Below are 22,429 nucleotides of genomic sequence, written 5' to 3' on the forward strand. Positions count from 1 at the left end.
ATCATTACCGGATATTTTCCTATTTTCTTTTCTCCCCCCCCTCTTTACTTTATTATTCTTCCTTTTTTTTTCCTTTATTTCTTGCTCTTGCTCCCAACCGAGCTCAACAACAACCCCAAACACGGGATTGAAAAACTCTCTTATGTCCTGTTTTTTCCAAAGTCATCCTCACTTCTTCTCTCAATTCTTCTCAATGCATCCCATTTTTGGCATACTTTGGCATACTATACCCTCTCCCGTTCTTTCCTTGTACTTCCCCCCCGAATTGTATCTTGGCTGGAACATCTTTTTCTTTTCTTTCGTTTTTCTTCGTTTTCTCTTCATATGGTTTGGAATTTTGCTTTCTTGTGTTCTTGTGTTCTTGTGTTTTGATTTCATTGCTGTACTGTTCTTCTTCTTCGAATTGTTGTATCTTTGTATGTATGATAGTGCCGTTTGCTGCGCTGCTGCTTGCTCGTGTTGTGTTATTGTACTTTTTTTCCTACTCGCTGCTTTACTTTACTCTAGTTTCTGTGCTGTGCTGCTACTTGATACTTGTTACTTGCTACTTAGAAGAAATGATCATTCGATATGGACTGGACTTGATCGTGGCTGGACTGGGTGTCTACGGTAGTTGGGTGTGATTGGATTGATTTACTACAAAAGCCTACTATGTATCTATGTGAACTACCTAGAAGTAGTAGATGTAGGAGTTACCACCAAACCCATCCAAACCACTCGAACCCAACCTACTCCAACCCAAAACCCAGAATGACGCAAAAAGCGAAAAGCACAGACGTCCCTCCCCTCCCCTCCCCATCGTACACAGACAGAGACACTATTCACCAAAAGCGCTGCCAATCACCATCCTCACATCACATCAACGCCTGCCAGCGATAGTCGTAGTCGTATCCATATCCATATCCGTAGCCGTAAGGATATCCGTAGGGATATCCATAAGCGTAGCCGTAGTGATAGGGATAGTAGCGGTAATCAACAGCCAGCAATTGTGGGGGTGCGTTCTCCTAAGCGGCACCCTGATGCATCATTCCGGCGGCGCCACCACCGCCAATACCACCAATGAAGCCACCCAGGCGCGTGCGCAGCTCGCGCTCGTTCTCGTCCTCGCCCTGCTGCGAGTGTGCGTGCGCGTGCATAGCGGTGGAGTGCGCGATCGCCTCGCCCGCCATCTTTTGCAGCTCCTCGTCCATGCCCTGGCCCATCAGCTCGGGGTCGACCATGGCGTTGCTAGCGGCAGCGGCGGCGGCGTTGACGGCGTTGTTGTGGCTGGGAGTGGGTGCTGGCGGCTGCACGGAGAGCTGCGCGGCCATCGGGATTGGGCCCATGCTCGCGATGGGCGCGATGGGCAGCGACGGGTCCGGCGTGAGCGTGTACAGGTGGTGCACGAATTCCTGGGGTGGCGGGTGTTGTTGTTGTTGTTGTTGTTGGGGCTGCTGGGCGTGGGGCGCGGCGGGGGAGTGCGTGCTGATGGTGTTGTGCGAGGCGATTGAGGCGGCGTCGATCGGCTGGCCGTCGGCGTTTTGGCTCGGGATGAAACGTATGCTGCGTTGCTCGACCGTGTACTTCTCTTGGATCTCTATGAGGAGCTGCTTTATGATCTCGCGGAGCGGGCGCCGCTTGTGCGGTATGTGCTTGCGGAACTCTTTGTAGGCGCTCTTGAGATCCTTGTGGGTCCTGGTGACGGGTCAGTATGTGTCGTGCTGGGTGATGCGCGGAGAACTTACCAGATTCCAACGTCCTTATCGTTTTTGGCGAACTGGTCCCACGGTATCTCATTCTCCTGGGTAGCACCGCAGTCACGAATCCTGTTCATCGGCATTAGTGTCGGCCTCCAACGTCGACCGGGGCGATTACGAAAGGACTCACAAGAAAAGTAGCCACTGCTCATCACCAGGCAGCATATCCTTGATGTCGAAACTGATACGCTTCTTCTTTCCGCCCACATACGTAACTCCAATCGGGGCCTGCTTGACCTTCTCCTTCTGGGCCAACATCTTCTTCCACTTGTATCGGCACTGAATCCGCGACCGTCTATTCTCCATCTGCTCCGAAACCGTGGTCCAGTTGATGAGGATGTTGTCTTCCTCTTCTGGCGCAGGATTCGGCTTGCCCTGCTGGAGGATAAGCTGTCTGTTCTGCTCCTTGTGCTCCCGAACCGTCCTCTTGAGCAACTCCTCCTCCTCTTCGGTCCAACGATCGGTTCCACGACTATCGCCACATTTGACGTAGTTGCGGTAACGGTCACGACAGTCTTCGCCCATCCTCCCCATAGCTTCTCCTATGTCCTTCCACTTGTTGCCCTTGGACTTGACCAGTTCCGCCAATTCCGCATCCTCCTCGGCAGTCCACTTGGCGCGCTGCTGGAAGATGTGGCAGGATCGTCGAACATGCTTGTAGACAGAGGCGCGACTGCGGTTCGGAACAGCACTGCAGATGGAATCCCAGAACTCATCTTTGCGGCGGTTATTACCCCACACGCGATCCTTGAGCTCCTCCATCGTCATGCTCTGAACCCGGCAATAGTCTTGAAGAGCCTTATCGATGGCGAAGCGCTCATCGAGTGAAAAAGTGCCTCCGTTAATGGACTCACCCATGCCAGAGACTGGCGTGGTTCCCCAACTCATCTTCTGTTCGCGGCGGACTACGGACTGCTGCTGCTTCCCTTCGGATTCGTCGATGGGGATCTCTTCTGCTTCGGGAATATTCGGATTCGGTACGCGGCGGCGCTTCTTGGACTTCATGCTCTGATCTCCCCCAACTTCTCCGGCGATCTGAGCTGCGGCTTCGTCGAGCTGCATTAGCTGCGGATCGACCAGTCCGTTCATGGGCATGTTTTCGTTATCATTGGTGATCGCGTTGGAAACATCACCCTGGCGCTTGCGCTTCCCCCGAGCCGGCTTCTGGTTGATAGGGATAGGACCGCCCAGCATCTGGTGATGATGGTCACCCTCGCTGTTCTGGTTCACAGCTGTAAAGCCTTCAGCTCCTAGAATAGGCGGGTGGATGCTCTGCAACTCGGTCATGAGTCGCTGTTCGACCACCATCATATCCTCCTCCTCAGCCTCTGGTGGTGGTGGTGGTGGAAGCTTCGCCATGTGGGCAGCCAAATGCTCCGTGAGGATCCGCTGGTCCGGAATGTCCGGCTGGGGTAGTCCAGTCTGGTCCACGGTTGCAGTAGCTGCGGTTGCATTTTCGTTGAGACTTATAATCGGAGGATCAGAAGAAGGTAGTATGCCGGCTGCAGCAACCATGGAATTGGTGAAGGCGTCGGTCAGGTCGTGGTCAGCACTCGAGCTCTCATCCAGAGAGAGTAACGACTGATTCGCTTGATCCTCCTCCGTCACCTCCTCGACCGTGGCCTTCTTCGATCTTGTCTTTCTCTTGGCCTTTCCCTTCTTCGTTGGAGTCACCGAGTCGACCGCCGTTGGCGCATCCTCGTCGTCGTCCACGACGGCGTGCTCGTTTTCGACACCTCCGGATCCCAATCCTCCCTTATTCAATGCTAGAAGCGCCTGCGCACTCTCCTCCTCCTGGCTGGTCTGTCGCTGTTTCTTCTTCCGTCGTTTCTTCCCTTTCTCTGTGACTTCCGTCGCCGCTGCGGGGAGCTCCACTTCCATCTGCGTTGGTGGGATAGTCGGACTAGCCGCAACCACCACTGCAGCCGTCTCCTCCGCTCTCGCCATCCTAGCCTTCAACGCCGCCGCAGCCGCAGCAACCGCCGAAGCGACCGACATCTCCTGTGGAGGCTGGGAAACAATCGGCAGGGCTGGCGAAGACACTTGAAGTTCCTCCCTAGGCATGCTCTTATTCCCCCTAGCCTTCCTCGACACCGCCGGAGGAGGAGGGGAAGGAGGGGGAGGCTCAGACGCAGCGGCAGCATTGGATGCGAGCAACTGTTCGGCCGCCGCAGCATAATGTATAACCTCCAGCTCATCGACGACTAGTCCTGCAGGTACATGATCGTGATCTTCGTCACCTCTTACACTGTCCTCCCGCTCCCCCCCAACGTCCTCCTCCTCCTCCTCCTCTTCTTCCTCTTCCCCGTTATACTCATGCTCGGATTCCCGCGACTCGTTATTGCCCATATCAGAGACAAACTGGCCCAGGGACGCGACGTCGCCGTCCATTCGGCACTCGCTTATAAATTTCTCTGGAGTCTGTCGCACGAAAAGTGAGCGCGAGCGTGTGGCTTTTGTCTTTTTTCGTCCGTGAAAGGCGGGTAACCGAATTTCCGGCGTTGTCGATTTTTTTTTTATGACCGCGCCGGGGGGGTGGGCGGGGGTGTGTGATGGTAGGGTAGGTGGAGGTGTTGGGTTGTTTCTCGACGGGGCGCGCGGGTGTGAAGTGGAGGGTAATGATGAAGACGTGATGACACGGCGATGGAAAGAGTGGGTTTGTGCGGTGTGGAGAAAAAACCGTCGTCGGCTGAATGCCAAGACGCCTAGAGCGGGCTAGAATGCACGCTAGACATCACAGATTATCACTCTGATTATCGGGTATCGATGCCGATGTCATTGATTCTGATTCATCACCGGCCGTTTAGTCATCTATTCTGGTCGCTATAGTTACTCGCGAAGGTACACGAAAAGCCCTTAGAAATAAACAAAAGCCCTTAATAGTTAACTCCATAATACCAATCCAACTCACAGCAATAATACCATCCATCCGCATGCCAATAACTCCCGCAATCCACATATAACCATATAATCAACGCTCATAAAACGAAAAAGAAGAAATATCAAGGGTCAGAGTTTAACCGCAAAATCAAAATGCCCCTCTAATGCGAAATGTACTGGAAAACAGCACTGACAATGTCCTGCCCGCTCTCCTGCCGCAACAGCAGATCCTGAATGTTACCCAGTCCCCCTCCCTTCTTGTTCGTAAAATGATTCCAAGTACTAGTATCACCGTATAGGATAGCAGGCGCGCGGATGATCTGTTTCCCATCTTTGCAGCGCTTACACTTGAAGGTATCATGCGTATCGCTGTTGGTTTCCGGTACGTACTCAAACAACTTCCTCAAGTCCTCTCCGTTGAAATGGCGCTCGACATCTTCGGCCGAGTCCACGACGCAAGAGGAAAGCGACTGCTTGTGCGATTGACGCTGGAAGATCTTCTCTTCGATCGAGCCGGTGGTGATGAATCGGTAGACGAAGCAGTCCTTCTTCTGCCCGTCACGCCAGACACGAGCTAGAGCTTGCTGATCGGCGGCGGGATTCCAGTCGGGATCGAAGAGGACCAGTCGGTTGGCGCCGATGAGATTGAGACCGCAGCCTCCGGCCTTGGAGGACAGAAGGAAAATGAACTCGGATCCCTCGGGATCGTTGAATTTGTCGACGAGCTTCTGACGCTTGTTGACATTCATCGTTCCGTCAAGGCGTAGATTGCCGTAGCCCCTCGATCTGCACAGCTTCTCGAACACATCCAGGGTCTGCGTGAAATTGCTGATCAGGACGATCTTGTCGTTCGTGTCCTGACGGATGCGGGCCAACATGCGATCGAGGACCTGCATCTTGCCGGAATACCAGGTATTGACCTCACGGTTTCGACTGCCTCTGGCATCCTTGGGAACAAAATCCTCGGGGAAGAATTGCTCACAACCTGGGAGGTCGTCGGGAAGGTTGAGGAGATCCGGGTGATTGCAGAGTTTCTTGAGCATACCGATGGCTTTGAGCGGCTGCGAGCCCTTCCCTCGAAGGAGAGACTTGATTTCGGGCGAGGAGATGAAATAGCGATACAGAGCATCCTGGAACGGAGCAGGCTTGCAAAAGACAACGTGCTCGTACTTCACCGGAAGATATTTCGAAAGGATGTCGTTCGTCCGTCGGATGATGAACTTGTTGACTATGCCAAGAAGTTCCTTCAGACAGGTGTCACCCTTTTCGCGGTCCTGGCTTGATCCCAGCGAATCGCGACCCTTGAGAATGGGATTCTCATACTTCTTGCGGAAATCCAGTCTGGTACCGAGTAGACCAGGATTTGCAAAACTGAGAAGCGAGAAGTACTCGGTGAGGTCGTTCTGAATAGGTGTTCCGGACAGGATAACCCTTCTATCAACTTTCAGCTCGTTCAGAGCCTGGTAGGTTTGGGATTCGGCGTTCTTGAGGCGATGACCCTCATCGCAGAGTAGAAGCCCGATGTGCACATCCCTCAGCTCCTCCGAGTATAGCCGCAACGTTTCGTAGGAGACAATGATCACTGGTCTGATCACACTCCTGCCCGACGAGATGGCCCACTGTTTGAGCTGAGAAGTGAGTTCCGCCTTCGTAGCTTTGCCGTCGATGGCGAAAGGGATTATCGCGTCCTTGCCCAACCATTTCACCAACTCGTTGGCCCAATTGCGAACGAGTGACGAAGGACAAGCAATGACACATTTCTGAATGGTAGATTTCCCGGGTTCCGGTGACTGCTTGAGCAGTGTCCACATGAGGGCAATGCATTGAAGCTATCATCGAGTCAATCAGCTACAGCTCAAGCTAATGATGCCCATGCAAGCGCGGGGGGAGGGGGGGCTTACTGTTTTTCCGAGACCCATCTCGTCAGCCATGATGCACCCTTTAGCATCACTATCCACGAGACCTGTCGTACACCTATAGAGGAATTTGACACCCTCGATCTGATGTGGCCGCAAGACCTTCGCCAGCCTGGGATCGATAACCACCGGCACCTTTGGCACCTCCTTTTCCTTCGCCTGATCCAGGCCCAAAATCTCCTTCAAGCTCCTGTGAACCTTACTGATGGGCTTGACCTCCAGCTTCGGCGCCTCACCATCCTGCTCGATGATCTCGATCTTCTTATCGTCGACAGTCGGATCGTACAGGACGATGGCGAACTCGCCACTGGGATCATGGAGCGGCCGCGCAATGAAGTTAACACTCTTACGCATACCCAGGGCCGGCGCAGGGCGATGCGGATTGTATCCACCAGCATTCTTGTCCGCGAGGGGAACGGCAAACCGGGCCCGGAACACCGTATCCTTATCCTTGGGCTTGAACACGGGAAACGCCTTGTTCACCTGGAGATTGCCAAAGACCTCGCGGTCCTCGCCGTCGCCGTCCGGCTTGAAGCCGCCATCATCGTCGCAGTCGTCCGCGTCCGCGTCTTTGTACGATACTTTGCGGCGTTTACGCGGTGGGAGGACCGTTTTGCGTATGGGCGCGGCGGAGCCGGGGCACTTGAAGGGTGTGGAGAGACGCGCGAGAGGGTCGGATTTCTTGGGAGTGGGAGTTGCAGTGCCACGGGGGCGAATCATCGGGGTGATTTGTGTTGATATAAAAAATGGGAAATTGGTGAGCTTGAAGCGGGGAATAATGTTGTGGACGTGAGGAAGATAGAGCAAATGGAAGCATGAGGGGTGACTCAGACGCGTAGTCACGTGTGTGGCAACTCTGGCCCGGTTGGATTTATCATCCTTCGCACGGACAATTGGCCACATTCTGGGCTGTCAAGACCTACCTAGTATGGATTTAGAGTTGGTTTGATAATCTACATAACCGATGGACCACCTCGGTTTCATCCCGAGACTATCACAAAATGTCACTCGACAGAACCCGATGTTCGCAAATACCTTCCATAAGTACTGTCGCCGGTCGAGTGATCTGTTACTTGATACTGATTGGCCAAAGAACGGCGGTTCCAGATGAGGGGTTTTAACCCCCATTCGCCACGTCATGCACAGAAGAACGCGAACATCGACTTCTACCAACATCTACCGCGAACGAGATCACACTTTTCGACCGGGCAGTTACCCTTCATCGCGCATTCTTTAAGCCTCACTGAGCGCACATCCTATATCCCGTCGCCAATGGCAAAAATGTTGCGGGAAATTGACCAGGGCGCCAGTAAAGTCGGCAGGCTGATCGCCGCGAACCCTCTTGTCATCAGCAGCGCCATCAGCGGCGCCACCATCGCGCTTTATCCCGATCTCACTCTCGGGACTCTCCTCGAGCCGCTCGGATTCACGGCCGATGGCGTAGTTGCAGGTAACCCACACGTCTACCTACCCCACTCCAACCACACCGCTGACAGCGGGCGGGGCGGCGGGTACAGGCAGTCTTGCCGCGTCGGCGCAATTGGCGCTCGGAAATGTAGGCGCTGGCAGGATTTTCGATTTCTGCCAGAGTATCGCCAGCGGGGGGATCGAGACATCGACGGTTGCGGCGGCCACGGGTGCTGCGGTCGCCACTGCGTTCCGGATGGTGGCTGCTATGAGGAAGGAGGCCGCCAACAAGGAGGAGGAGGAGGAGGAGGAGCCTGCCCACGACTACGAGGAGGAGTTTCGCAGCGAGCGCTCGTCCAGCCCGCCTCCTCCTCCTGCTGCTGCTTCTAGAACGGATGGGCGCGGAGGATGGGGCCCGGGTGGACACAGCCCCATATTCATAGATCACAGCAAAGTGTGCTGGCTGTGTCGTCTGAAGTGGGGACCCGAGTGTCCAGATCTACCAAAAACCACCTGGGCCTGCGAACGGTGTGACACACCGTTATGTCTCAGCGGTGAGCGCAACTGTTTTCGGGAATTCCACGACCACTAGGGAGATGATATTGGTGGCTGGAGGAGGGGGGGCTGCTCAGGAGGCGATGAAGTCGAGCACTGTTTGCTGGAGAATGTTTGTGTGAGGGTTTGTATGTACTGCAGAGCATTCCTTGGTTGCGTTGCGGGTTTTATGAATGAATTGCATTTGCTTTCTGCTTGTTCTCCTGTTTATATGTACACCGTATATTGGAAATTATTGATGATGGTCCGACTCAGAGAACAGGTCAAATCTCAGAATGCTGCAGCTTGGGCCTTTGATCCTTTCTCTATCTTCTTCGATTTGGCTTTCGGTTTGGTTTTGTTATTGTTTCTGTCATTATTTTTTTAGACATTCGGCAGTCGACTGCCGTCCGTCCAGTCCTGCTACCAGCCGCGCAAACTGCCCAGTCCAGTCCAAGCCTTAAGACTGACTACAATTCCAGTCCGAAAAATGTCGAAAAATAGACTGGACTGGACTGCCTATCGGAGGCATTGCTGGAGACAAATTGGCCATTCCACAATCATGAAATGCCAGCAAATCCTCAGTAAAATTACTTCGATGATAGTAGGTACTACAATATTCCGAGGCGTATTCTTTTTCTCCCTCAATTTCTGTCATGTTACATTGTCTTCGTTGCAAGATGTACCATCTTTTCTGCAGCATTTCTGTGGCTGGTGAGAGCATCGCGTACTGTAAAGTTAAGGGCTCGGCTAACTTTTTAGCTCCACGGCGGGCATTCTGTACCTTCGCGCTAATGATTGTACGCGTGCTTTACAGTACTTTATGTGTGGCGCGTATGTAGATCGCGTTCTCTCATCTAACGTTAACACGATCCGTCGGAGCTTTGTCACGTCATCTACAAAATACCATCACTCACTAGCCAACTACCACCGTATACTCCCAGAGCACTCCCAGAGCAATCCCCACTCCAACATCACCAACAATGGATGAAGAACCGTCTGAATACGAGCTTCGACGCCTCGAGAACATCCGTCAGAACCAAGAGCTTCTGAAGTCGCTCGAACTCGACACAATCGGCGCGACATTTCGCAAGGCCGCAGAGAGCACCCCCTCTAAAGCTCGAGCGCCGCGCACAAAAAGGGAAAAGAAGTCTAAAGACGAGCCGCGTGTGCCGCTTCGGACTTCGTCGAGGCTTGCTGGAATTCCTGCTAATCTTGACGACGACGCCGGAGGGAAGAGGAAGGCCGAGGGTTGGAGCTACGAGAAGGTCGCGGAGGCTGAGAAGGCGAAGCGCCAGAGGGTCGCGGGCGATTTGAGCTTTGAGATTAAGAGGGGACTGTTTGCGGGCAAGAGCTGGGATACGGAGACGTTCACGAAGGAGGATGTCGACAAGACGGCAGATGGCGGGTTAAAAGAGGTCAGGAAGAAGATGATGGGATTGAAGCTGTGGGAGAAGTTTGAGCCGAACGGTTTGTCTCGTCCATCCGGTGTTCCATGAAACATGCTAACCGTGCAGAGCTCAAAATCACCCCGGAGCGAATCTACTACCTCGAATTTCATCCCAGCCCAGATAAACCGCTCGTTTTCGCGGCCGATAAGACTGGCAACTTCGGAATCCTCAATGCCACAGATGAAGGCGATGTGCCGGATATCACTCAGTTCAAACCGCATGCTCGTACAATCACCAATTTCTTCGTATCACCCTCGGCGCCGGAGACGCTATACACAGCCTCCTACGACTGCTCGATCCGCCAGCTGGATCTCAACTCGGGCAAGAGCGTTGAGATCTACGTGCATCCCGACGAGGTGGAGTTCTCCGCTATCAATGCGCTGGATGAGGGCTGCCAGACGTTGCTGTTCGCGACGCTGGACGGCACAGTCGGCCGCATCGATACTCGCGCCAAGATGCCGGCGGATACCTGGGAGTGCTCCGAGAAGAAAATCGGCGGATGCCATGTATTCCCCAAGGATATGAACTACTTTTCTACTGCGTCGCTCGACCGCACGGTGAAAATCTGGGATATCCGCGCAATGGACCGTCCGGTGGCTCAGCACGGCTCGCGACTCTCGGTCTCCTCGGCTATGTGGAGTCCCACGGGCAAACTCGCAACCACTAGTTACGACGACACGGTCAAGATTTACAACCCGACCCTCCCGTTCAAGACCAGCGTCAAGACCGAAAACGTCAAGACCAAGAGTGTCAAGATCAAGAACGAAATCAAGAACGAGGATGAGGATGTCACCTTCCAGCAAATCAAGACCGAGGAAGGGGACGGCGCCACGATCCAGGAAATGCAGCCCGAGCATGTCATCCGCCACAACAACCAGACGGGCCGGTGGGTGACGATTCTCAAGGCGAACTGGCAGGACAAGCCCGACGACGGCGTGCAGAAGCTAGTCATCGCCAACATGAACAGGGGCATCGACGTCTACGGCGAGGACGGCGTGCAGCTGGCTCATCTGTCGGACGACCGCATCACCGCTGTCCCTTCGGCCGCAAAGATGCACCCGAGTCGTCCGTGGGTTGCGGGTGGCACTGCGAGTGGCAAGATCGTGCTCTACATGTAGGGGAGGGGCAGCGGTAGCGGTTGGAGTTTTCCTGGGTTTGCTTTCTTTTCGATTCTGGCTCATGCTGCTTGTGAGTAGATGTGCCCAATCTTTGGATAGACCTATTTATACTACCTGTTTTTGGCCCTGTACCTAGTCTGAAATACCAGAGTTTCGGGAAAAGGTCTCCATAGTTTCTTCGACTGTATGTTTTTGTACCTAAGTTACTGCAGGACGGTCAGCAGGTGCCTATAGTAATAGCACCTCTCCCCCTTATGAAGCATGAATGTGCCACCGACTGCCATAAGCCCACGCAAATATCGAAATGCTAGAGAACATGTGAAGGGACAGATGAGAATACGTTGGAGTCGCCTGGTCTCAGGGTCACGTACATACAACCGTATAGGCGGTGTTCAGATTCGTAGCCCTTAGTCGACAGGTATATCCAGTCTGGTACATAGCTGCTGATATGTACTGCTCCACGCGGTCCTCCCCTACGGTACTCCATCTCAGCTGAGGTAGATGCTCAACACGTCGAACTTCTGTTTGATAGCCAGCTTCCACCTATGATTCTATGGTTCTATGAAGGATGACTACCTTAGGCATCCAGTTAAAAGCCCAAATACCTACTCTGCCTTGCTCAGCGTGTAGGTATCTAGGTAGGTATTCTCCATTCGAGCTGCCACGCTGCCTTGGTGATTGCCTTTGGTTTTTGGTTTTTGGTTTTTGGGGTTTATGCGCGGAGTAATTGTGCTCTGAGGAACTCTGCTCGGAAGAACTCTGCGTAGCAGCTATTTTCGCATATGGAAAAATTCCTTGAGTACCGGTAGAGGAGATGGGTTTTTGAGTGATGGTGGGTTTGAGTGGTGGTGGGTTTGAAACGTCGAAAAAACTGGCATTTAGACGTTTACCGGTATGGTTTGCGACACTAAGTATCACACCATGCACATATCATCCTGCTATTGAGGCCAACCCGATTATCCTTTGCCTGGATTGGTTAACCGTTAGAATGGAGCGAGTTCATCTTATCGCAATAAAGCAAATACCTATTACCTATATCAATACACACCTCGGAAGGGACTCGGGAAGGGTGTAGTGTAGTGTGGTGAAGTTCTCCATTTACTGCCCAAACCGAATGAGCTCTCAGCTTTCCCCCCCACTCCACTCCACACAGCTGAGGGGTTTTTTGTTTACTCATTGTTTGCTTACGACCGAGGTACCTTATCTGTACCTATCATGGCGATATCTACCTACCCAACACTCCGTTTCCTGTCCACTGTCCACTATCCAATCCGACGTTCCACCATGGCCTTTCCCAGAGACACACGTACGCATGTAGAGCACTAATGAAACAGGTATAGTAGAGCCTGGGAAAGAATGTAGGCCTCGTCACTCGGCCGCGTCTCCTTCCTGCCTATTATAATATCTCACTCGTTTCGTTGCTTAGTCGCTTATCCGGCCATGACGGCGAGAAGCACTGGCCGCCTACCACCACTCTTTTCCGTCTTCTCTCGAGGCTTTCAGACTCTCACAATACCTACAATACTTGTTCACACATTCCAACTCTGCGTCTTCATCTTCATCGGGAGATGCTATGAAGGAGGAGGGAGTAACTCGGGTGAGTCGACCTCAGCGTCCGTAGGATGTCAATCTTCCCACTCCCACAAGGACGCTGTACTTTCTGCCTCTTCCTCAGCGGACCGCTCCACACGAATAGCCAACGGTCAACCGTCCACTATCCACCTGTCGGCCGGAGTAGCTCGAGTGACACCTCATGCACCAATACCAATACCGTCCGTACCCAACTTATAAGTGACAGCACACGAGTGACCAACCAACACCAACGGCAAGCAGCATACGCATCCCCTCCCCCCTCCATTCCCCCTCGCACCCCCTCCTCCCCTTCCCAATCCCCCATCCCCCATCCTCCGCATTGTAAATCGTGTCTTGGATCAAGTACCACTCGAGTGCCGCTTACGACACTTACGAAAGCGCAGACGCGGCCCCCAGAGCAGATCCTAGACCAGACCAGATCCCAGACTGTGGCATCCCATGGGAATCTTACATACATCATAGCATAGCACAAGCACAAGATGCAACCTGGGATCTGGGATATCTACTGGGTATCTGCATACCAGCTTACCAGCATACCAGGTAGGTAGGCATGATGGTATAGTCCACGATCCCTCACCCGCACCTGCACCCGCACTGGCACCGGGGAACCGGGAAACAGCTGATCCCCCCCTCATCCTCCCCGGAGATCCATACCGCACGTGCGTGCGTGCCTCAGGCCTGCGTGCATCCCGCACTTCCAGGAACTTCACGAACCCCACGAGCCCCACATGCACCATCCAACCATCCACGGCCACCAGCTGCAGGCTTCGTTTCATCCTCATCATGCTCATCATCATGCTCATCATGCTCATCATCATCATGTTGTCACCATTCACGAACGCTCCTTCCCCCTGCCCCCCCCCCCGTTCCCCCGTCCGCCCCGTCCGCCCCACTCCCCGCTCTGGGGGCTCTGGGGGTGAGCAGGAGGACCGTCGGTGAGCCAGCCCCCTCCCGGCCCCCCTCCCTACCCCAGATCTAGTCCTAGATCCGCTACGATATGGTGTATATATGGTGTATATATGGTGTAGATGATAGTGTAGATATACCTAGTGTAGATATAGTGTATAAAAGCTACGTAGAGCATGAAGTCTTCACCCTACTATATATGTCTCGGATATGTCTGCGACCTGAGGATCTGCAACGGATATCTGCGTATATCCGTGGTCCCACTGGTGGATTTGGACTTGGGTGGCGAGTGATGGGTAGTGATGGTGTATAGTATAGGTACCTACCTGCCCTCCAGTGTCCACGCACCCGCGCACCCACGCACCCGCACCCAAGCAGCCACGCATCCACCACACACCTACGCACCCACCAACGAGTACACCTACGCACGCCCTGCATGCCAGCCATCCAGCCCCCCTCCAGTTCACTGCACTCCTCCACAACACTCCACTGCAGGCCCTGCACACCGGCTCCTCTCTCCGGCGCCTCTCCGCCCCCCGTCCTCCCGTCCCCCCACCCCCCCCCGGTCCTCCGCCCCCCCTCCCCGTCCGCCCCGCGTTGCAGCACTGCAGACTGCAGCGGCATGGTAGAGGCATGGTAGAGTAGATGCCAGCAAGATCTCTACGATACCCGTGTGCACCACGTATCTAGGTAGAGCCCAGGCACCCAGGTAGGTAGGTACCATGCACCTGCGCACCGATCCAGCGGGTTCGAGGTTCACCCGCTCATCGGCCTCCACTCCACTGTCATCTCTCCACTGTCATCCCTCCACTGTCATCCCCAGCAGGCAGCTGCTAGGTGGGTAGGTGTCTGCACAGGTAGGCAGGTAACAGGCAACACTCCTGCCTGACGTCATGGCCATGGGCATGGCGAGCGCCGAGCGTACACACATAGCGGAGCGGTGAGAGATGCTGGACGCTGGACACGAGCCCTGACGAGCATTGGCGAGCCCTGACAAGTCCTGACAAGCCCATATTCCAAGCCCTGACAACTGACAAGCCCCTACCCCAAGCCCTTCCTCCAAGCCGTGACGAGCCCTTGGCAAGCCACCGCGAAGCCCTCGAATTACACAGAATTACATATGTAACTACGGCTATGTAACTACAACTACGGGAGAAAGAGGAGGGGGCGGGAGGCGCGCCGCGCCGCAGGTTCGTTCATTCGTTCATTCATTCATTCATTCATTCGTTCTACGGCCCTCGTTCGTTCTTGCGCTAGAAGCATCGAGACTGCTCGGGACACGCATCTCAAGTGCCGCAGATGCATCGTCCATCCATCTGGGCGGACCGGCGGCGGGAGGGGAAGGCCTACTCTTTGTAGTAGTGGCTGCTATACTATAGATAGTAGATGCTGTAGTTAGATGCTGTACTCTGTGTACGTTTCGGCAGTGACCGGTCGGAAGGCAGAAAAAAAACAAAACAAACAAAAGCAAAAACAAATATGCGTGCAGAAACACGGTGAAATGAGCCACGCAAAACGCCGCCTCGTCATTCATCTCCACCCGCGGACCAGTAGTTTGGGTTAATGCTGGGTTTGGGGTTTCCAACAAAGTATGTAGAATACTCTAGGGTGTTATGTAGTCCGGGGAAAGTTGAAACAGACGAACAGAACCCAAAAAAAAAGCAATTGGCAAGCGACCGAGCGGCGTCGGGTCGGGAGCTTCTCACCGCCGGGCCCCTGTCTGTCTGTCTGTCGCAAGGGCAAGGGCAAGGAAGGGTGCCCAAGCAAGCAAGCCACCGTCGTCGTCGTCCAGTCCCGTCCAGTCCCGCCCAGTCGTCCAGTCCAGTCCGTCTCGTGGAGGTGGAGGGGTCTTAAAAAACTAGCGAAGGTTACACCGTGCGGCAATGCACGCCAATGCATGTCTCATTCCCGCACCCGGCCGGATCGAGAACGCCAATTTGGGGGGGCTTCGATTGCCAGGCGGTGTCGTGGTCGTCGTGGTCGACGGCGTCGGCGGCGGTGAGCGCTGCGCTGTGCAAGTATAGTATGTAACCATGGGAGTTATGGACTGGGGTCGTGGGTTATGCAGCGCGGATCGTCCAGGGCAGGCTGGGGCTGAAGCCGATGGTGAGTATGGACGCGCGATCGACGGGTTTTGTTGGGGCTGGGGTTGGGGTTATGCATCAGAGGGAGGGGGTTGGATTAGCTGTGGCCCAGCCGGTTGCTTTCGCCACAGCGCCACTGCTGCGACCAGCGAGCAGCGAGCAACGCGCAGCGAGGCAGTGCCACCCCCAGTGCATAAGTTGCGTCGATGCGTCGAGTTGTGCTGGTCCCGCCCCACGCCGGGATGCACCTGCATCTTTCCTCTACGTAAAGTACTCCACCTATGCATCCACACTCTGGCATGTCCGCTGGAGGTGCATATCGTTGCCGTGAGACGGCAAGCCATCGGTCCTTAGCCCCCTCGTCCACTCCTCATCGGACGGATGTCTCTCCACGCCTCATTGGGCTTGACCAACGGCTGTCACTAAAGCCGCGCACTTCCAAAGTTTGTTTGGGCTCGCTTATACGAAAGGCTTGGAGTTGCGGAACAAGCCGACCGCCATCCTGTCAACGCTTGGAGGAGGCTTGGAGGCTTGGGGGGAAAGCGAGCGACGGCCGCTAGGACAGCGAAAGAGAAGGGGAGACTCAGAGGCAAGGACCGTGGCTCGCCAAGCAATCCTCCCACGATCGCAACGAATGAAATGAGGCTGGACTACTGCTCGTATTCGCAATGGGGCGTGCATGCGTGCGTGCGAGAGGAAAGGCCTCTTTGAGTATGTGATCCGGCCCGGGTTTGCAGTGGACGGCATTTGTCAGTTATCGGGAAAGCGGTGCAAATGGAATATGCCAATTCAACCAGTGAAGCTGAGGCTGTCGCATCCGATCCCGGTTGGAGAAGGTGACTTTCACTAACCATCCGCCACAGATATGCACATTCAAGTGGTGGTGGTGGTGGTGGTGGTGGTGATGGTGGTGGTGGGGGGCATCCCGTGGTTGGCGGGCGGTTCACTTGATGCTCAGCTGCCGCAACACTGCACTTGTCTGCCTATCCCAGATTACGGATCTCTACAAATCGGATGCATTCTTGGGAGAGTCGACTGAGGCAGATAGCCGTGCTTCCGTCTCCCGGCGATCCAAAGGGTGCCAAACCCAGCCTAGGCATCACACCTCCCCACCCACCGCGGAAAAGCTACCACGTCTCGGATGTTTCCCACACCGCTGAGGTAGCAGATCAGTCTATCCATGCCCATACCAAAGCCGCCATGAGGCGAGCTGCCATATTTGCGAAGATCCGTGTACCATCGCAACCCGGACTGCTCGATGCCGGCGTCGCCGTCACCGGATATTAACCCGTGCGATCGCATATTCTGCACCAACTCTTCGTAGCGATGCTCCCTGAGCGAGCCGCCGATTAGCTCGCCGACGACCGGGAACAGCAGATCGAAGCATGCAACAGTCCTAGCGTCGCCATGCGACGGCAGCATGTAGAACGGCTTGATTTCGCGGGGGTAATCGGTGACGAATACAGGGCCGTATCGGCCCGCCAGATATTTCTCGTGCTCGCTCTGGAGACTCTCGCCCCATCGCGCTGGAAACTGAAACTCGACTTTGCCCTGCTCCTCTGCCGCTTGGAGAACCTCGATGGCGGACAAGTACGTCAACCTCTTCCATCCTCCCGGCTGGACTAGCCCCTCCCACCGTGCTTCTAGTTCCGGCATCATGTCGCCCGAGAGCGCCAGTATATCCTGGCCAATCCTTGATGTCTTCAGGGCGGATACCAATCGACGTATCATATCTTCAGTCACATTTAACAGGGGGTCCAGCGTCTCAATGAACGACAACTCCGCCTCGAGCATGTAAAATTCGCTCAGATGACGGGACGTATCGGATTTCTCTGCCCTGAACGTGGGCGACAGAGTCCACACTCGCGGTAAGGCCGCAGCCAACGCCTCCAGGTGAAGCTGAGATGAAACAGTGAGGTATTTTGGCGTCCTGAAGAAATGACCATTGCCTTTTTCGTTGGACGAAACCGTGAAGACTTCTCCAGCGCCTTCACAGTCCGATGAAGTGATGATGGGAGGATAACATTGCACGAATTCGTTTTCCGCAAAGAAAGATGTCAGAGTCTGGGACATGAACGACCGCAACTGCAGCACTGCGGCGTTGAAGGGTATCCTCGGGCGCAGATGAGGGAGAGTCCGAAGGTACTCGGTGGTTTGGTACTTCTTCTGGAGTGGGTATGTCTACACGGGGATCGGTTAGCTCGACAAGTTCTCAAGCGGGGGTAGCTCCGCGGGAGAGAGCGGGGGTAACTTCAACATACTGCAGGATCTGCCCCTCCGAGCAGCTGGACATCCGCAGCAACGAGCTCGTTCTGCTGTACAGTGCCCGATCTAGATTGCTTCCATTCCCCGGAGATCCGCACGCTAGAACCTGTCGATAACCTTTTTTCCACCCAGCAGAGAGACGTCAGCCATGTTTACCAGGGTCCACCGCATAAACCCGTGTCCCTCCCCCCACCGCGCGCGCTCCGTCCGCCACACAATGTACTCTGGAACGTCTACAGGTGGACGGACATGGTATCTACTCGATATATCGCATCGCTCCGAGATAGCCGGGTATAATCCAACGCACTCACCCTGCTACTTGAGGCTTCGCCAGAACAGCCTGTAGGGGCGTAGATGTGGTACCGTCGGTGACGCTTGCGAAACTGACTTTCCCCATACGTCTGACCGACTTTATCCATCCGTGCACCGTTACGTTGGTGCTATCCGCCCCAATGCCATTGCCAGTCCCAGTCCCAGTGCCGGTGCCAACGTCAATGCCAATGTCCGGCTGATCACTTCTTGCGTCGGTTGTGGAGGTGGTGACGGTGGAGGTGGAGGTGGTGGTGGTGGTGGTGGTGGTGGTGGTGGTGTTGGCAGCGGAACCAGGGTGTAGAAGGGACGCGATGGTCCGTGGGAGTTGCTGCTCAGGCGCCGGACTGGAGTGGGACGGGGCCGACGCAGACGATGGCGTTGGTAATGATGACGAGAAACGCGGGTTGATGATTGGGCGCCGCGACGACGGCGGGCAAGCGCGACTGCAGAGGAATTGCCGTGTGGACGGGACCGAGAGCCTAGCAGCACGCGCGCACATCGGCATGGCGAGCGGTGGGGACGGGAGGAGGGAGCGAGGGAGGAGGGAGCGAGGGAGCGTGGAGGGAGGCACGCAGCGGGGGTCGTTCGCGGAGCCGAGCAGGGTTGGTGGGGAAGAAAGGAAGGGCACAGGCCAAAAGGATTTGACGTTGGGATGTCTCAGTGGCCCAGCCAATCATAGCGGCCGAGCCATGTCGAGGCCGACGGTACTAGACATGGTCACGATCAAGCCAACCTCAAGGCAGCGCAGTCACCGCCCCAAAACACGGGAACGACTGCTATCCCTTATTTCCGATACATATCCTCGGCGCAAACCCGAGGAGATGCGAGTTACGTAAATGGGCCAGGGGTCTATGCGAGCACAAGCTCAATCCGACAATTCGCGATCGGCACCAAATCTCTGCATCAGGACCGCGAGAGCAGTTTGGGCTTCAAGTAAACTCTTCAAAGGCAGCCGAGTCCACCGCGCTCCCACGTCGGGACCGCAAGAGCAGTTTAGCCTTCGAGTAAACTCTTCAGAGGTAGCCGAGTCCACCGCGCTCCCACGTCGGGACCGCAAGAGCAGTTTAGCCTTCGAGTAAACTCTTCAGAGGTAGCCGAGTCGGCCGCGGCATTAACTTTCTGCATCAGGACCGCGAGAGCAGTTTGACCTTCGAGCAAACTGCTCAGAGGCGGCCGAGTCCACTGCGGCATTAACTTTCTGCATCAGGACCGCGAGAGCAGTTTGACCTTCGAGCAAACTGCTCAGAGGCGGCCGAGTCCACTGCGGCCGCCACGGACTTCGTAATAGAGCATTCAACCACAGGCAAACGATTGCCGCGCAGACTCGTTCGCTCCATGAACCTGTACGGGTTCGCACTGGCTCCACAGAGGGCCCGTCCCGTACCGAAGAGGAAAAGGAAAGGACAAGAGGCGGTAAGAGTATTCGGATGTCCGCTGTCGTGATATTCCATCCAGCATAGCATAGGTATGTCAAATCCACCCGCCGCCCCGTCGATCCCATCTTCTCTCCTGTCGATAGTGCCATATCTATGTGATGGCATATCGAGTGCATCCTTTCCCCCGTCCATCACATCTTCTCTCTTGTCGACGATACTGTACTTATGTGATGGCATACCGAGTGCCCCCGTCCATCTCATACTCTCTCCTGTCGATGGTATAGTGGCGGTATAATACCTATGTGATGGCATATCGAGTGTACCCGTTCATCTCATACTCTCTCCTGCCGATGGTATAGTGGCGGTATAATACCTATGTGATGGCATATCGAGTGTACCCGTTCATCCAATCCTCTCTCCTGTCGATGGTGCCGTATCTATGTGATAGAATATCGAGTGCATTCTCTCTCCCGTCCATCCAATCTTCCCTCCTGTCGACGGTGCCGTGCCAATCGGTTGGCTGCGACTGAATGCTCCACCCGGTCGTCCGTGGGTTTCCAAGCCCGACCAGGCCCGCCAGAGTATGTAGCCGCAAATACGCCGAAGACGCATCTCGAGGCGGTCAAGAGCGCAAAGGCCCATCCACGCACTGGCACGGCTTCGGCCGTGGCCCACTCGGACAGTCCGCATGGAGTGCCCTTGACGCGCAGAGCACCCTCCGACCTCATGACTCACCGCTCCCGTCCTATGCACCCGAATCCGTTCAAGTTCATCACATAATGGATACCTTAGGAAAGTAGGTATCGCATCACAACGGCACCAACAAACACCATGGGTAATCATCAGCATCATCAGCATCATCGACTTCATGCACACCAACAACGACGGCGCGACCAGAGAAGGCGGGTTGGCGTCCGGCGTGGGGCCGATACCATGCCGGGTCCCCACTGGTCGCTACAATCGGGGGGACGGATGAGTTGTATGTAGAGACTGTATCATAGCTGGAGAGCCACAATGCCGACACATCAGACACATCGGACGCGGCCGCATCAGACACACACACACATCAGACACACACACACATCAGACGCCTCACACATCACGCATCACACATCACGCATCACACATCACGCATCACACATCCATCCGACGCATCACAACATCACGCATCACACACGCATCACACATCGGACGCATCACACACAAAGACACGAAGACACACAGACACACAGACATACACAGAGACACACACACACACACCTCGGACACATCGACACTCCTCCACAGCTGAGCACTCAGCGCATCCCGCGGGGGGGTGTTCCGGACTTGCACTCGTTCGCCGACTCACCCACTCACGGTGCACATCCCGGCAGTTCGGAGTCTCACCAGCCCATGCACATCGCCCACCACGGAAGCACAGCCAATCTCGGGCTTGGCGATGCGCTGGGTCGAACATGGCATTTCGGCGGGCTTGGCTGCATGTGCGATTGGTCACGCTATTTCGAGACTGTCCGCGACTCTCCCTGGTGTCAGACTGTTGCTTAGGCGTGGACTTTGAATTTGAAGCAGCTTACTACACACTGACTAAGTTAGCACTGAAGTCTGAAGCAGTGAAGCTGCACATCCGACCAAGACCTTGGCCCTCCTCCCTGTGCCTCACTCTGCCTCACTCTGCCTGCCTCTGCCACCCTCCCCCTCCGCTTCCACCCCCCCAGCCCGCCGCCGCTGAGATGGAAACCAGCACATCCGAATCGGTAATGGACTGGCTCCTGGTTCCCCCCTCCCCCTCCAGTTGCTTTTTTCTTCCCCGGAAACAACTTCCGTTGTGTGTCCTCGCTTCCTCGCTTCCTCGCTTCCTCGCTCTCCCCTCCTCCTCCCTCTCACCCTCCAAATCTCCCCCGACACAGACAACCAAAAGGACCTCCCCACCGCCCCAGTCTTGGGTCCTGATCACCGACGAAGTGGATTCTCCATGGCGATCGGGAACACTACTCTGCAACTAGGGCCAGAAGCGCTGCCTGGCCTCGTGAAATGAGGTAACCATGTCCCAGACCCCTAACCCAAACCCCCAAAGCCCCCAAAGCCCCCCATCCCTCTCACAACCCCACCGAAACCGCCTAGGTACGTCCCTTCCGCCCCCTCGTCCTCGCGAACCCTCCTCCACCACCACCACCACCCCCCCTCCCTCTCATCGGAACTGGCTCCCACAGTTACAGCACGGCTACCCGCCGTCACATCTCATGTTGTCTCTTCGCTTATCTGTTTACCGGGACCCCGGATGACACACACCTTCATCCATCCTCCATCCATCCTCCATCCATCCTCCATCCATCCTCGCGAAAGCAAAAAAAAAAAAAAAAAAAAAAAAAAAAAAAAAAAAAAAAAAAAAAAAAAGGAACAAGCCGTGTAGATTGCCGGCGTGAACGGCTGCGTCGAGAGTCACGATTCGGGAGGACCCAGCCCCTCCTCCAGTGCCCCACCAACAACATCGACACTCCCGTGCCCTTAACATCACTTCCTATGGGATCACGCATGGACCGGCCCGTGACTTGCCGCATGCGGCCTTCTCTGTCCTTCTTGCCCCGTATGACGGACCGGCACCGTTGCTGGTTCGATTGCAAAAGAAAAGAAAGAAAGAAAGAAAGAAAGGAAAAGAAACGAAGAGAAGAGAAGAGAAAGGAAAAGAAGAGAAGAGAAAGGAAAAGAAAAGAAAAGGGAAGAAGAAGAAAACCCTGGAGCATTCGGTCGATAGGCAAGTACATGATACCCAGGTACGCATCGTCGTCTTCCCTTTGCGGCGGATAGCGGTCGATGGCGGTGAACCGTGAACGTCGTCGTCGTCGTCGTCGTC

The 22,429-nt window shown here is 55.0% G+C and overlaps 7 protein-coding genes across 7 annotated transcripts; 4 read left to right on the top strand and 3 right to left on the bottom strand.

Annotated features, from left to right (window-relative positions):
• The first annotated feature begins 7 nt into the window (after positions 1-7).
• On the top strand, positions 8-836 carry BZA05DRAFT_115564 (uncharacterized protein). Its single transcript, XM_051478625.1, has one exon. It carries the CDS (start codon positions 143-145, stop codon positions 611-613), a length of 471 nt encoding a protein of 156 aa, XP_051343854.1. The 5' UTR covers positions 8-142; the 3' UTR covers positions 614-836.
• On the bottom strand, positions 609-4,127 carry BZA05DRAFT_470929 (uncharacterized protein; the record flags this gene model as incomplete). The annotated part of the gene is made up of 3 exons (XM_051487927.1): positions 609-1,674; positions 1,725-1,805; positions 1,867-4,127. The coding sequence occupies 3 exons, from the start codon at positions 4,125-4,127 to the stop codon at positions 1,005-1,007; spliced, it is 3,012 nt and encodes a 1,003-aa protein (XP_051343855.1). The 3' UTR covers positions 609-1,004.
• A 402-nt stretch (positions 4,128-4,529) lies between these two features.
• Positions 4,530-7,315, bottom strand: BZA05DRAFT_433479 (P-loop containing nucleoside triphosphate hydrolase protein). Its single transcript, XM_051486265.1, has 2 exons — positions 6,518-7,315; positions 4,530-6,445 (listed from the first exon to the last, which is right to left on the bottom strand). Exons 1-2 carry the CDS (start codon positions 7,250-7,252, stop codon positions 4,778-4,780), a joined length of 2,403 nt encoding a protein of 800 aa, XP_051343856.1. The 5' UTR covers positions 7,253-7,315; the 3' UTR covers positions 4,530-4,777.
• Positions 7,316-7,463: 148 nt separating this feature from the next.
• BZA05DRAFT_115607 (uncharacterized protein) lies at positions 7,464-8,477 on the top strand. Its single transcript, XM_051478627.1, has 2 exons — positions 7,464-7,576; positions 7,626-8,477. The coding sequence occupies exons 1-2, from the start codon at positions 7,534-7,536 to the stop codon at positions 8,327-8,329; spliced, it is 747 nt and encodes a 248-aa protein (XP_051343857.1). The 5' UTR covers positions 7,464-7,533; the 3' UTR covers positions 8,330-8,477.
• Positions 8,478-9,327: 850 nt separating this feature from the next.
• Positions 9,328-11,294, top strand: BZA05DRAFT_115605 (WD40-repeat-containing domain protein). The gene is made up of 2 exons (XM_051478626.1): positions 9,328-9,943; positions 9,991-11,294. Exons 1-2 carry the CDS (start codon positions 9,457-9,459, stop codon positions 11,040-11,042), a joined length of 1,539 nt encoding a protein of 512 aa, XP_051343858.1. The 5' UTR covers positions 9,328-9,456; the 3' UTR covers positions 11,043-11,294.
• Positions 11,295-16,506: 5,212 nt separating this feature from the next.
• Positions 16,507-18,797, bottom strand: BZA05DRAFT_385981 (uncharacterized protein). Its single transcript, XM_051482457.1, has 3 exons — positions 18,202-18,797; positions 17,887-18,007; positions 16,507-17,806 (listed from the first exon to the last, which is right to left on the bottom strand). Exons 1-3 carry the CDS (start codon positions 18,705-18,707, stop codon positions 16,718-16,720), a joined length of 1,716 nt encoding a protein of 571 aa, XP_051343859.1. The 5' UTR covers positions 18,708-18,797; the 3' UTR covers positions 16,507-16,717.
• A 1,743-nt stretch (positions 18,798-20,540) lies between these two features.
• On the top strand, positions 20,541-21,264 carry BZA05DRAFT_115705 (uncharacterized protein). The gene has a single exon (XM_051478629.1). It carries the CDS (start codon positions 20,593-20,595, stop codon positions 21,121-21,123), a length of 531 nt encoding a protein of 176 aa, XP_051343860.1. The 5' UTR covers positions 20,541-20,592; the 3' UTR covers positions 21,124-21,264.
• The last annotated feature ends 1,165 nt before the right edge of the window (positions 21,265-22,429 follow it).

The sequence above is a fragment of the Tricharina praecox genome, assembly GCF_024521635.1.
Source record: "Tricharina praecox strain CBS 144465 chromosome Unknown BZA05scaffold_2, whole genome shotgun sequence".
NCBI lineage: Eukaryota > Fungi > Ascomycota > Pezizomycetes > Pezizales > Pyronemataceae > Tricharina > Tricharina praecox.